The 14733-nt window shown below is 47.5% G+C and overlaps 6 protein-coding genes across 6 annotated transcripts; 4 read left to right on the top strand and 2 right to left on the bottom strand.

Moving 5' to 3' along the window:
* Window positions 1-554: 554 nt before the first annotated feature.
* On the bottom strand, window positions 555-2099 carry FMAN_09507 (uncharacterized protein; the record flags this gene model as incomplete). Its single annotated transcript, XM_041830359.1, has 2 exons — window positions 555-638; window positions 687-2099. The coding sequence occupies 2 exons, from the start codon at window positions 2097-2099 to the stop codon at window positions 555-557; spliced, it is 1497 nt and encodes a 498-aa protein (XP_041681030.1).
* A 2037-nt stretch (window positions 2100-4136) lies between these two features.
* FMAN_09506 (uncharacterized protein) lies at window positions 4137-4985 on the top strand (the record flags this gene model as incomplete). Its single annotated transcript, XM_041830358.1, has 1 exon — window positions 4137-4985. One exon carries the CDS (start codon window positions 4137-4139, stop codon window positions 4983-4985), a length of 849 nt encoding a protein of 282 aa, XP_041681029.1.
* A 305-nt stretch (window positions 4986-5290) lies between these two features.
* Window positions 5291-8157, bottom strand: FMAN_09505 (uncharacterized protein; the record flags this gene model as incomplete). The annotated part of the gene is made up of 2 exons (XM_041830357.1): window positions 5291-6495; window positions 6549-8157. The coding sequence occupies 2 exons, from the start codon at window positions 8155-8157 to the stop codon at window positions 5291-5293; spliced, it is 2814 nt and encodes a 937-aa protein (XP_041681028.1).
* Window positions 8158-9244: 1087 nt separating this feature from the next.
* Window positions 9245-10777, top strand: FMAN_09504 (uncharacterized protein; the record flags this gene model as incomplete). The annotated part of the gene is made up of 3 exons (XM_041830356.1): window positions 9245-9497; window positions 9566-10537; window positions 10587-10777. The coding sequence occupies 3 exons, from the start codon at window positions 9245-9247 to the stop codon at window positions 10775-10777; spliced, it is 1416 nt and encodes a 471-aa protein (XP_041681027.1).
* Window positions 10778-11757: 980 nt separating this feature from the next.
* FMAN_09503 (flavin depend monooxygenase that catalyses the oxidation of rubrofusarin to 9-hydroxyrubrofusarin) lies at window positions 11758-13611 on the top strand (the record flags this gene model as incomplete). Its single annotated transcript, XM_041830355.1, has 6 exons — window positions 11758-11797; window positions 11849-11977; window positions 12029-12057; window positions 12113-12423; window positions 12476-12602; window positions 12652-13611. The coding sequence occupies 6 exons, from the start codon at window positions 11758-11760 to the stop codon at window positions 13609-13611; spliced, it is 1596 nt and encodes a 531-aa protein (XP_041681026.1).
* Window positions 13612-14110: 499 nt separating this feature from the next.
* FMAN_09502 (uncharacterized protein) lies at window positions 14111-14596 on the top strand (the record flags this gene model as incomplete). Its single annotated transcript, XM_041830354.1, has 2 exons — window positions 14111-14222; window positions 14280-14596. 2 exons carry the CDS (start codon window positions 14111-14113, stop codon window positions 14594-14596), a joined length of 429 nt encoding a protein of 142 aa, XP_041681025.1.
* Window positions 14597-14733: the final 137 nt, after the last annotated feature.

Genomic DNA, 14733 nt, shown 5'->3' with positions numbered 1-14733 from the left:
CACCCTAGACAAGCTAGGGGATGAAAGAAAACTCAGGACTTCCATCTCAAACGACAAAAGAGCTTAGATAACTGGGTATATGTTTAGCTAGCACTCAGTATACCTTTTACTGGGTTTATTTTGATAGCTTGTAGTAAGGTCTGATATTTTCTTGCTCCCTGAGGACAAGCTGTAGAGCACCGTGATACCAACTACGGTTTGTAAAGGCCCGGCCTCTCATCATCATCAGAATGAACGAGGTGGTGTCTTACTAGGATCGCATTGCCTTCATGCCTTTTCTTTACTGGGGTGCGGTATTTCATGCTTCTATGACGGTGGGCTGCCCGGTGGGATGTCCGGGGCTGTTCTGATGTGCAGGGACAGTGTCCATATAACTGTCATTATGGCCTTCTTCTCAGGCTCTTTTAAATATATTCGGTCGGACGTCACTTTGAATGGCAATAGACTTTAACAACGGTCGGAAGGCAGCTGATAGAATAGACTTCGTCGTGAATAATAGAATGCGAAATGAAATACTATTTTGTACTACTAATGGCTCAGGAGAGTGATCTGGATTATTTGGCTTCAAGAATAACCCGCCTGTAGGTAGCAAGAGGCTTTTCGGTCGCATCGCGGAGAGCAAGAATAATGTGCATTGTCTAAAATGAAGTCAGTATATGTTTGGTTCATTATGAGGATTTACTCACATCGTTCAGACTTTTAGCAGTGTCCAGCTTGACGATGCTGCCATCATCCTTGATGCTTGTGATGTTGACGTTTGGGCTCTTGGGCGTCAAGACGGGCTTCATTTTTAGCGAAGGGTCAAAGCCTTCCAAGCCTCGTCCGTAAGCACCACCAGGCTCGCGGTAGTGGAACCAATCATACTTGAGCTCATCACCATCGGGATCCCAGCTGTTTGATGCATCGAGAATAATGCTGCTGCCAGGCTTGTACTTGAGCTTCAACGGGGCAGTACCGCAAGAGCCGTTGACGATAGCAACAGGTTGATGGTTGTTCTCGGAGTACTTGGAGTTGACAGTCCACTTCATACGAGCAGCAAAGTCGAACTGATAATCCTGGCGCCATCGCCAGATAGTTGCAAACTTGCTTGTGAATGCCTTTCCGTTCGCGCCGACGACGTAGTCACTCGTATCAGCGTAAACGCGCGACTGATTCGTGTGGTCAAGGAGAGTATATCGACCGCCCCAGCTTCCCCACTCAGGATGGTTCACGTCACCCAAGCCATTCTGGACGAGAGGTAGAAAAGCGGGTGTATCTCCCTCCATGATAAAAGACCAGTTGAGGTAGTGAGATCCCAGAGGACCAAGTCGGATGTTCTTCTCCAGCCAGTCGTTAGAAACGATGCTGGAATCTGGGCCGCCGTGGTCAAAGTTGCGGTACTCTTCGCCTGATATGCCGTTCCATGCTGCAACAGTATATTCACTGAACCCGTGCAGAGAGACAACGTAAAAGAGTTGAGGATAACGAAGGCGAATCCAGATGCCAGTGTCATCTTGATCAGAAATGGCGTAAACCCGAAGCTTTTCCACGAAAGCATCAACAGCATCCTGGCTTCTGGTCCGAGACACGTGCTGAAGAGCCTCAGCCAAAATCGCAGATCCGCCCCAAACAGAGACTGTGAGAGGATCATCCACACTCGCCTTGTCGGCAGCTTTGACAAGCGCCTTCGCACCGTCGCTCAGACTCATATTGAGTGATTTTCGTCCATAAACGGGATGACCTTTGTGAACCCTGTCAAGAAGATACTTGTACGAAGGATAAGGCGCGTGAGATGGAACATTGGCGTTGAGGTTATTCACAACCTTCTTGTAGCCGTCCAAAACACCCACGACAGACTCGTAGTCGATTTTATCAGGCATCCACGTCGAAGTCGTCACAGAAATGCCCTGGATATCAATCTCATTGGCGTAAGTCAACAGCCGGACCAGACTCATCTGATCATCAGGCTCATTGCTGATATCCGTGAGCACAAACAATCTACGTCTGTGCTCCGTGCGCGAAGTCGAGCATTGCTTCTCGTGACTTGGTGCAGCTTGGGCGAAGGGGAGCGCAGTAAAGAGGGCAAAAGCGCCGACGAGTTGAGAAAACATGTTGGGCATGGTGTAGTTCAGCGCTGCTGAAGCGGTCAAGTCCATTGTGAGGAAATTCTTGTCTTTATAGACTGCCGATCAGGAACTGGTGATAAATCATGGCATTTGGAGCTTGGGTGCTTAGAGTTGCTGAATGGGGTAACTTCGTTAAGATTGTGCGCTAGGGACTTGCTTGATTCTTCAAGTTTAAGCACCAACCCCGGACTAAACGTCATGAACAGGGTTTGACTCCACATTCGATGGAGTGGTTAAGGAACCACTGATTCGGGAATGTAGAGGCAATTTTGAGAAAAGATGCGGGGGAGAAAAGTGTTGACCGGTAGATGAAGACATGAAGGTGTTCAAAACTGCCTATTCTGGTAGGTATTCACCGATTGACCCCCCTAGTATCTCGTGTTATGCTGACATGTCGGTACTGACGCTGAAGATTAGCGGAATAGAAACATAGTTCTTTGTGTTTTCTATCGGGTTATCCGCCAGGCCGAGACTATTTCCTCATCGGGATGTGTTCCGAGGCTACGGAGTACTTGAATGCCTCAATCAAGGATCCCCGGTTTATCGTGGTCGTCGTGATATAAACGGCCCGATAGAACATGGTCATGCATGAATGACGGAGAAATCTGGGGAATTTCTCCACATTCGGCAAACCTTAGCCAAGACAAGCTTTACTTTGGCATCTTCCCCGACTGGCCATCATTATTGTTGACGTTGACATATGCTCGTGCACTAACGACTCTATCATAGTTATTATGCTGAACTGATAGTCCTAGCCCGAATAAACATTCATGGAGTACCATAAACTATTGTACTAAGTAGCATGAGCACCAGCTCAGAAAATAAAGCTACATCCACAGTTGCTCTGCGACAGATGATCTATAACAAAGTTCTCTCGGCTGATTTAAACTCTTAGCTACAGGTCTCAGCGGCAAATATCACGCCAGACTCTTATTTAAAGAAGGTTTAGGCTGACCTATGATTCTAGCTAAATGTCCTAATTTTAAATAAGCCTTAGGGAGAAGTATAACATTAGGCTTTAATTGTAAAAATAATTAACAAATATTGTGTCCTTATCATGAGTTGACATCCTCAAGTTTACGCTCACATTCAGTAATCAGCTGCATAGTTCCAATAGACATAGCCTTGGGCTGATATAGAAATCTGCTAGCCAAGCCAAGCTTTACTTTGGCACTCTCGCCAGAAGGTACAGATTGTTGTTGACATGTATGCCGCCGAGCCTGTGTGATAAGGTTGAGAGTTTGAAAGAGACTTCAGCCCCAAGGCCCAAAGGTCAATAACACCATTGCGGAGCCTGGAACTGAGGGACTACATGCAATGACAGCCTTGTACTCAGTTTCCTTGTGAGACCTGGTTGGTAATACAGGTCTCAACGATAATGAACCCTGGCACCCTTTAGCTTTAGAGCTCTTGTGGAGGAGCTCATGCGCCTCATCTCATGAATGCAAAACATGAACAAAGAGACTGGCTTAAAGGAAAAGATCCATTTCATATCACCATCTTCACCATTCAGCAATTATCGCTCTGCTGCTCAACTGGTCAGTAGTCTTTGTTATGAGTTGTGACAGAGCCTGCATTATATGCAGCTGCGACAAAGAATATTTAACTCCAACAAGAACTGCATATCGCAGCATGATTCTTAGTCCTCTTCATTCAATTAGCCAGCACTAATTCTTTATCGCTTCACCAACTTCTGATAGTGACGGAATTTCTGCTGGAGTTCCGTCACAAAGGGCTTTTTATGGGTTTGTGAGAAATGATCAGTCACTCCTCTTGAAAGACTCTGAATTCTTTCACTGTTATCGCCAGTGTCATTGAAGTAATAAATTTACCACTATAAGATGTGCACTTTTCTATCAGTCGTATTGATGTTTATCCTCTTATCCCTTCATTGTGATTCATCATTGCGATATCGACTCAAATTCCTTCTATAAACACAACTCTCTCTACCTGTCACCGATACCAAACTCTCAAGCGCCCGGGCTTCCTAGCCCCTCGTCTAGCGGAAACGGTCGTGTCGCACACGTCTACATGGATGAATCGAACTTCAGAATCAGTGGTGAAACTGCAAACAAGAAGCGCCATCGCGTCCCTCGCAACGAGCGCCTAATCTGGCGTTACGATATCCGCATGCTAAAGGGAATCATTCGGAAGAACTCCGGCATCACAGTTAACGAAAGAGTCTTCTTCAATGTCTACGGATCTAATTTTCAAAACCTCGGGCCTCTCTATCGAGACCTTAAACTTTACACGTCAGAGGTTTTCAACTTGCCTCGAAACAAGCAGAATCAAGAGAAGCAGGTTGATACCAGCCTGGTCAAGGACATGACAGATACCGTTACCAAGTATTCGGAAAAGAAAACGCCTGCTGTGTTTGCTGTTATTTCTGGTGACAGTGACATGATTCCAGCAGTGAAACATGCTGCTTCTCATGGCTATGTCGTTCATGTATGGTCTTGGGAAAAGTCCACTTCTCGTGACTACAGACGCCTTCAGCGAAATTCGAAACGGAGAGGTCTTATCACGCTCGCATACTTTGACGAGTTCCTGGCCTCTCTGACGTTGAGGAACACCAGAATTTTCTTAAAGGGCACCTTTATCCCTCGTGATGGTATCGTGTTTGTTGACCCACAAGACCATAAAATTGACGTTGCCAAACGAGCTGGGAAGCTGAATGCCGGCAATGTCATCTTCACCAGGAGATTGGATGAGGAATATCATTTGCGCACCGACATTGTTCTAGTCCCAAAGAGGGATCCTCCGCTTCAAGATAAGGTTCTTCGGTTCGTGCTGCAAAGTCTCGACGAAGACGGGCGGCAGGCTATAAGCTTCGCTGAGTATTTTTACAGCGTCAAGCTGCTCGGGCTAGACGACCCCTAGGAATCACTTGTGTAAAAGTGTTTTTCTTTAAGCATTGGTTAGCTGAGATGATAAATTTCAGGTGTTTGAAGCGCTAGGATGAATTGCTTGTGGATGGTAAAAGGGTGTGGTTTAGAAGGTTGCTTGGCGCTCTAGTTCTGGGTCAAGGTCTGGTTTGATTATCGAATTGCTTGCGTTCTATTTTTTGCGGGTGATTAGGTTTATTACTACTCTGCTGGATGAATTGAATTTGTGATTGTAGTATTCGTGAAAGTCCGATGTACATTATTATGAAGTGATATACCTTCGCGATGGTTCCATCTCTATTACTGCAAAAGCCGGGTATCCTCGTCCAAAACACCAAACAGACTCCCTATCTCCTTTCCAATCAACCGTAGTTCATCTACAACTTGTCCCGTAACAAGCGCATATGCGTATAGCAGTGCATAATCTTTCTCCTCTACAAGTAGCTGACTTGATTCACTGCTCTCACCACCCTCGTTGATCAATCTGCGAGGATGTTCCTTTCTGAACTCAAAGATCTTGCTCAACAAGTTCTCGCGTGCCGATACAATGCTTGGTGTAGCGTCTGCAAAAGGGTACTCCAACATCGTTGAGCTGGCAACCACCTGAAAGGCCTGGCAGATATGGTCGCACAGAATAGCGCGCTCACGGGCTGTATACTCAAGTAATGCCCTCTCACCTTCTGTGAGATGACCCTTTCGGCATGCAACGAGGCTCATGTTGTAGAAGCCATCGAGGATACGCATGGTGCTTTTCAGGACACGGCCGTAGACTTCCATAGGAAACGGGCCTCGTAACTCAAACTCTGAAGCGGCGGCAAGTCTCAAACTATCCAAGTTTGCAGCATACCTTTGCAAGGCAGCTTGTTCACCTGACTTGAGATAGCTTTGAGACCCTTCGCTCCTAAAAAGGACTGTAAGCGGACCTCGCTTCCAGATCAGACCCATCTGTAGATGGAGAACAGAGAGGCTCTCTTTGAACTTTCGGCGGGCTGATATGGGCCATATGAGTCGGCAAACCACCAGGCCCCAAATGATACCTGCTGTAACGGCAATGGCTCGGCGTTTGGCGATCTCCATGATATCAGGTTGACTGAACTGTCCATCCTCCGTCGCATCATTTCCATCCGCCTTCCTTTTAACTCTATACGCGTACAGTGTAGACACATTGTACGCAAGAAGACTGATTCGCCCAAGAGAAGCTTTCCCATGCTGAATCACAAGGTAAAAGTTGATAAAGCTCGTCAGCCAGCCAAGAGGAATCAGTGCTAAGGCGTAACCATGACTGATCTTCCAGTTGATCACGGAGAACACAGCTCCGAATATCGTTCCGATGAAACGAGCCAAACTAACGGTGTTGGCAGCTCCAACAGTGAAACTGCACACGATTATAAAGGATAAAAGACCCCATTCACCACGCCATTCGGTGTATAGCTCTCTTGTTTCCTCAAGGAAAGCTAGCATAGCCCATAGAGCAGCTCCAATTCCAACTTTGAGGCCGAACTGAACTAGTCGAAGTTAGTGAACGAAGACAGCAAATCGGGGAAAGGAACAAACTTACTATCATCTCGTGCCATCTTCTTAAAAAGCGCAGAGATGTTTCTCCAGAACCAAGCCAGTATCCTATTCAGATCGGGCGCATTATACCACGTCCTCAAATCCACTGGCGCAGGCACAGCAGCTGAATCATCCGGTACACTAACAGACCTCTGCCTCGTCCGCATCAGTGAATCAGCAGCCTCTGCAGACTCAAATAATCTGATCGCTTTATTCCGATCTTCTTCAGCACCAGTCTTCCACCAGAGAAGCCATCTCCAACTTCGACTCTTGCGTATAATCACATACTCCAGATCATCTAGAACATCGAGGTATTGAAGAACGTCCTCGCCGAAGGACTGAAGACTGAAGGTGAAGTGGCCGCACGCTGCAGCGACTTCTTCGAGATTAGCGCGTGTTGACTCGTGAGATGAAGCCATCTGCTCTATTCGGTCGTATAGTCCTTGTAAAGCGTCTGATCTGGCTGTGTCGAATGTACTCAATGAGTCCATCAAATTGCGTCGTAGATCTTCGTCAACGTTGATTTCGTAGCTGGGCGGCTGTCCAAACTGCGGCTCGTGAAGAATTCTGCAAAGATTCTGTCGCACACTTGTCATAGACATGGTGATCGATTGGTTAAACTGCTCAAACAGCTGTCGCGCCGTATTAGGTGAAGCCGTCCCTGATGCTCTTGGACTCAGTGGCTTGGGATGCTTGAGTTGTTCAAGCTGGGTATTCGTCGCGTTTCTCAAACCACCCAAAGCCTGTGCCAAGGTCTCCATAGATCTCGCAACAGTCCTCTCATGTTCGTAAATCTCTTCATGTCCAAGGAAATAATGCTCAAACTTCGCTTCTCTCATGTCCTTCATCATTTGAGAATAAGATTTCGCATAATGTGTCGATGCTGCTGTAAATCCATCCGACACCAGACCTTCTTCAGACCCACTGAGGAAGCTGTTGGTAATCATGTATAACATATCTCCCAGCGGTATCGAGACTCGATTCATCGTCTCTCGCAGTGACGTGCGGGCGCTCGTTCGCCAGAGCAGCAGATTGACTGCCGTCGTAGTTGTGATACCCATGACGAGCATCTTGAATACCTGGAGTACCTTCTCATTAGAGAACACGTTTGACATGACGTGACTTTCTTTGGTCACGACTCCGATTATCGCGAGAGCTGCAAGGGTGCTGCCGACGTTGACGAGTGGATTTAACATCCTTTGTTTCACCCAACCCATGAAGCCAAACCCACCACCGATAAACACCACAACAACCAAAACATGCGATAGCGTCACTAAATGCATCGTCGATCCGAAAAAGACCGAAGTGACCATTGACAACAGCGAAACGGCCTCCGCGTAAGCAACGGCAACAACAGCAATAAGAATAGCCTCAATCATCGACCCCACCGACCTCGCAGGGTGAAAATACACCGTAATAGTAGCAACAACATGTTTACCCTCCGGCTTGCCCAGAAAGTTGGCTAAAAACGGTACAAAAGTCGCAAGGCTGGCAATGGTGTAGGCAACAGTGCACTTTAGCACGCCACGGCCATTCGGCGTGTTGAGCCAGAGCTGAGTGCGCGCCAACGAGTCAGAGATGCCATTTCGGATGGCCTCGCTTAGAGGTGGCATGTCGTGAGGCGGTGATTATGGGTTTGTCATGATGTTGATGTTGGTTTTGATGACGATAAAAGTACGATGCCGTAGTTTCCGGGCTGAGTGGTTTGATGGGGTCATGTGATTGGTCAGATGGTGAGATTTGGGTGGTTGGTTGGTTGGTTCTGAAAACGTCAGATTCGTTTTAGCTTCGACATCCACCCACTCACTCGCGTTTGGGTGGGCACTTGACTTTATCACTATTGAGAAAAATAAACAATGCTATCAGAACAGAGTAACTTTCTGGCTCAACTCTGAATATCCGACAAACTTCTTCTATTTCGACGAATATGACCTCTCGTTCAGTTTTTTCCTCTCACTAAATTAAATAAGCAAAAGCTTTACTGCTGATAGCCTTCGTGCTGGAAGTCACAGCACCGTGAGAATTATAGAAGTATCGACAGATGGTCATCTCTGAACTATGGCTTGACTGTGGCCTATAAGGTTAACCTTTAGGCTGCAAACACAGGTGACGAATGAGAACATGATATTTCTTTTCCCCAATAATGGTCATCTCCGAATCCTTTTCTTAGCATGATACTTTCCACGGGTACCCTCATTGCAAATGCAGGTTTTAAGTGAGACGAGGCCTAAACAAGTCGACGGGATGAAGCTCAGACATGCGGAATAAGTGTGTCAAATCACAGCCATTTTAACAAGAATAATTACAAGAGATGCGGCTTGTAAGGATATTGCTGCTGAACTTAGCTAAACGAAACTAAACTTAGAGTAGCTCTGATAAAGAGGTTTCCAGACGAACTGAATACAAAATCTTAAATGTGATAATGCGTTTATTTTCCACATGTCTTACTCACTGAAATTTCTTATCATGCGTGATCTTTAAAAGTCAATAACATAGAGGTCCCATTCAGAGTGAAGAGAAAACATATTAGCTTTCATATTCCTGGCTCAGAAATCATAAGCCTTCAAGATGAATTGATCAAACTTCCATTTCCCAAACTCAAGATGAAGCGGGAAATATATATAAACCAGCTGCGAGATCAGTTTTTGGACTTGCACTTTCAACTCATTTCATACTTGTCACAACACATCATTCACAAAAATGGTCCGCCAACACGACACCGATTCGCTCGATCTGGAAAAGACCCCCTCCCTCGACTTTGAGAGGTCTTTCCCCTATGTTGATGTTTCTTTACAAGATGGGATTGAAGACACGAATCGTCAGGCCATGGATAGGCCCCCATCCATTCGCCCCTTATCTTACCGATCAGGGTCATTCGTCATGGACCATGAGTCAGACCGGCGTGCGTGGCTGTGTGTCTTCGGCTCATTCCTCTTTCTGGTTTGCTCCTCTGGTACGTCTTACATATTCCCAAATCATTCATCAGACACCGTAGCAGACTTTACTAACACCAAACCCCAGGTTTCAACGGCTCCATCGGCACACTCCAGTCATACTTCAGTGACAACCAACTCAAACACAACACCAACAGCCAAATCGGCTGGATCATCGGCGTATACCTATTCCTCGCCTGCGTCCCCAGTTTCCTCTACGGCTCTCTTCTCGATCGCTATGGTCCTCGACTCCTAAGCGCAATCGGAGGGATCCTCTCAACTGCCACTTTTCTCATAATGGGGCAGTGCAAAACATATTGGCAGTTCATGTTTTGTTTCGGTGTCTTTGGCAGTATCGGCACTGGTATCAACTGCACTGTTGCTATTGGAGTGATTGGAAAGCTATTCGTTCGCCGACGCGGCTTGGCTATGGGCGTCGCTGTCACAGGAGCTTCCCTTGGTGCTACCATCTTTCCACTTGTTCTTCACTCGACATTTGAGCATCTTGGTTGGGTCTGGTCCATGAGGATCGTGGCGATAGTCATTGCCAGCTCGACGAGTGTGGGATTCCTCTGTTTTCTGCCTTTCGAACGTCTGGTCTTGGGTACCGACAACTATGACCCGTATGCAAATACCGGTTCGGTATTTGATCTCTCGGCATGGAAGAGCTCCAGCTTCTTTTTCGTGGCTTTCAGCATGTTCCTGATGGAGTTTGTCAACTGTGGCATAGCCGGTCTGCTCCCAGCTATATCAACCAGCGCTGGTTTCACTGCCAAGGACGGATTCATCCTTCTTTCGGTCATAGGCGGAACCTCATGTGTCAGCCGCTTGATCATGGGCTTTTCAAGCGATCGCATTGGAGGAATGAATGCAATGGTCATCACAATGGTCCTCATGGTCGTTCTGATGTCCACCATTTTCTTCCCTTTTACTACATCGGGCCGCCCCTTTTTCTACGCATTCGCAGCACTTTGGGGCCTCCTCTCGGGATCTTTCTACACGGTGGCTCCAATTTGTGTCGGCAAAACATGCGCTGCCAAGGATTATGCGAGATATTATGGTATGTATCTAGCCAGCCACTTTTGAGGACATGACTAACAATTTCTCAGGCTCTACCAACTTGCTTGTAGGAGTGTCGCTCCTTATCGCCAATCCCTTGAGTGCCCTCATGTTGGAGAAGGCGGGCGCAAAGCCTCTGGCGTTCCTCTATCTTGGTGTTACCCTCACTGCATTGGTGTCCATTGCGGTAGCTCGTGGACTTGTTATTGGGAATTTCCTCGTTCTGATGACGAAAATTTAGGAGGTGGTCTATTCTTGACTTGGGTTTTTTAAATTGGGCAAGATGCAATGCACGGGGGATCATCAGAAAAGCGTTTGTATATGGAGCGATTGGTTACGAGTTCTCAGCGAGATATGTTTTTGACACTTGAGATCTGTGGTTGAGAGCTTATGTTCACCAAACAGATCATAGCTTGTACATTCGAGATTGGAAAGCGGTTGTATTTGAATAATATTACATAGCGGAAATGCATAAACATATATTACTCGGCATCGCGATGTGATCTAGGGGAGGAAAGAAAACTTGGGGCCTTGATCCTAAATAATAGTAACACTTGATAACTTGGTATAAGTTTATAATACCTTCACTCAGTTTAGCATACCTTTGCTCAGTTTGCTTTGACACCCTACGTCAAGGTCTGATGTTTCTTGCTCCCCATTGATGATCCGAAGTCGGTCGTCGGATCGACTTCAGGCCGGCTCGTGGGTCATAGCGCACAGTTCACTGTTCAGCTCGGCATCTGCACCAGTAAGAACGTTCCATGTTATCTAATCGATCTGATCTCTCTCCAGCATCGCGCATTAGACTCAAGCCATCAAGCTCTTGGTGGCGTGTTTGCGGGATCAATTCCGCCTTACAAGCTCAGAGTACCTCGTATTGCTTCCATTCAATCGAGATTTGAGATGCTTCACAAGACTGGCAAGTCGGCAAGATGGTTAAGTTAATTCACATCCTTGTTCATATGAAAAATAGCGGGCGCTCTCAAAAACACCAACGGATGTTCGACTGTTAAGGTTGATTGTGACAAGGTACAAAGTTTACCCAGGCTAGTGCTCTAGTCCGGAATGCTCCGTCTTGCTGACTGCCGACCTTGATGGGTCTGTGCTGTCACCGCCTGTCAGCTGAGATGATGCCGGGCCGTCCATGAAAATGAGCAAGTATATAAGCTGAGGCGATCGTCTCATCGACATCGGAGATGTAGTCTTGAACCCCAAGTAAACATGGATAAGCAGCCTCAAAAGGTGGCTGTGGTCGGCCTCGGTGGGTATTCCGGGTATCTTAATTGAAGATGGGGGCACTGACACAACCCAGGTATCGCTGGCCTTGTCGCGGTCAAAAACTTACTCGAAGTCGGTTTCGACGTGACTGGATTCGAGCGCAGTGAGTATGTCGGAGGTCTTTGGCATTACACCGAGCAAGACAAGACATCAGTCTTACCGAGTAAGCACACACCTCAAAGCCGCACAGAATGCATCGCTGACAAGCCCCAAGGTACCATCATCAACATCTCCAAAGAAAGGGTACTCACCGAATCTCATGCTCTGTATGCCCTGGTAGAAATGCTGACTATTGTAGGCCGCCTTCACAGACTTCCCGTACCCAGACTCCACGCCCAGTCATTGCCCGTCCGCCAAAGTGGAAGAGTATATCGAGTCTTACGTAGACCACTTCAACTTTCGCGATAAGCTTCGTTTAGGTGTATCGGTAGAGAAAGTGCGACGCGATGACGCGGGCAATCGCTGGGCGGTAGACATCCAAGGCTCTGAGCCTGAGTATTTCGACAAGGTCATCATGGCGACGGGCGGAAACAATCGTCCGCATATTCCCAAGGTCGAGGGCATGGAGCAATTTGAAGGCGAGGTTCTTCATTCGCGCGCCTTCAAGCAGTGTGTCATTATGATCTCCGTTGGCACGCAAGTTGACTAACGATGGCGATAGACCAGAGCTCTTCAAGGGCAAACGCGTGGTAGTTGTTGGCGTATCCAATACCGGCGCAGACACTGCGGCAGCTCTTTGCGGGCATGCCGAAAAGATATGGCTTTCTCGTAGTCACGGCGTTATAGTGGTAAGTCGCCCATGATCAATTGACCAAGTCGCGATGCTCAATGTCCCAGATCCCACGAAAGCGCGATGGCATCCCGTTCGATCACACCCTCACAGCGCGCACAATGGCCTTTATGGGAACGTTCGAGAGCACATTCCCTTATCTGTACGAAATCATCTTCAACGCAATCTGCAAGAAAATGCAGGACAACGCGTTCAAGATAAGGCCTGAATGGGGTCTTTCTCCTGCAATTTCCGTCCTGCACGCTCTGCCCGTCATATCAGACAATCTCATTCCTCTGCTGGAGTCGGGCGACATCGCATCAGTCCCGAAGATCAAACGCGTCACAGGGCCTAGAGAGATTGAGCTGACGGACGGAACGCGTCTGGATGTTGACACGATCATTTGGTGCACCGGATACAAGGCAGATTTCAGCCTCCTAGACCCAAGCATTGATCCCACGCGCAACACAACGCCAAAATGGGCAGAAGCAATCGGATCTCGTGGAAAACCCCTTCCACGACTTTATCAGAACGTGTTTTCGCTCGATTACCCAGATTCACTGGCCTTTATGGGCAATCTGCTTGTCGCAACAAGCGCATTCCCCATCAGCGATATCTGCACCATGGCCATCGCTCAAATCTGGAAAGGAAACTCTCCCCTCCCCTCAATTGACGAAATGAACCGCGCCACAGACAAGCACCACGAGACAATATGTAAGCTTGCCAATAGAGGCAGCGTGGTGCCTGGTTGGCTGCGACAGTCTGACTGGCTTGCGTGGGCTGACAAGGCAGCTGGGTCACAAGTGTATGAACATCTCGGGTGGGGAGTGAAAGGATGGAAGCTGTGGTGGAATGATCGCGCGCTGTATAGGTTGTTGATGGATGGAGTCTTTACGCCGTTTGTGTGGAGGGTTTTCGATGGGGAGGGCAAGAGGAAGAAGTGGGATGGGGCGAGGGAGGCGATTAAGAAGGTTAACGCTGAGTTGGCGGCTGCAAAGGCGAGGAATAAGAACAAGAAGACTCAGTAGTAAGACATTGCAGCGTTGGGCAGTAGAAGCTTGACGAAGATGGTGGAGCAGAAGCCAAGAAGCTAAGATCTGACGAGATAATTTAAGCATAATCATGGATATCCTACAAGGTTCGTTATTATCCGAACCGGGCGCTGAATGGTTCCGTTTCTGTTGCATTTGTCATGCCTACGGGCTCTTTGTTACACCGTCTTGGCGAGAAGCCGTGCATGTCCAACAGGCCAGTCGTAGGTTGCAGGACTGAGGATAATCGTCCTCATTGAACCGAGCCTGGGTGCATCTTACTCAGATATGGAAGGAGGTTAAGCCGAAAAACGTTATCCCAACGTTATGCACAATATTACGGATGCAGATCATTCTGCACGCCTTACTCTGCATGATGCGATTGAGCGTGAAGTATAAATGACAGAGTAAGACGTGAAGAATTAAGCACATCATCCACTCCCATTCTAGCGTACAACAAAAACCGGCTATCTGTGTCTCAATATAATCCGCAAAGATGTCGCAACTCAAGAATTACACTTACGAAGGCGTCGGCGAGTTTCTTACCAACTTCCTCAACTACGCCCAAGCTGTCCGTGTCGGCGATCAACTCCAGCTCAGTGGTCAAGGTAAACCACCACGCCGCTCCAATTGCTCATCCCCAAAAAACTAACACACAATCTCAGGCGGCTGCTTCATCAAAGATGGCGACCTCGTCTTCGCAGAGACTCAACTTGAGCAAATCGACCTGGCTTTCGAGAATGTGGACAAGGCGCTAAAGGCAGCTGGTGGAAAGGGCTGGGAGCAGGTCTTCAGAGTGAACTCGTACCACACAGAAATTACACCTGAAGTCGGGCAGAGAATGGCAGAGAATTACAAGAAGTGGATGCCGAATCATAAGGTCATTTGGACGCAGATTGGAGTGAGGCAGCTTGGTGTTCCGACGATGTATTGTGAGATTGAAGTGTCAGCTTATAACCCGGAGGGGGCAGACAAGGAATAAGCGTCAAAGATGGACAAACACACTTCAGACTACACAGGCTACACAGACTACACAAGAAAACAAATTTACTGAATTATGAATATCAATGGACCGTTCGGTCAATTTAGTTAAACCAATGACTAGCGATAGGACACGCT

This window comes from Fusarium mangiferae (assembly GCF_900044065.1).
Source record: "Fusarium mangiferae strain MRC7560 genome assembly, contig: FMAN_scaffold004, whole genome shotgun sequence".
NCBI lineage: Eukaryota > Fungi > Ascomycota > Sordariomycetes > Hypocreales > Nectriaceae > Fusarium > Fusarium mangiferae.
The sequence above is the reverse complement of the archived record's forward strand: the minus strand, read 5'-3'. Positions and strand labels throughout refer to the sequence as shown.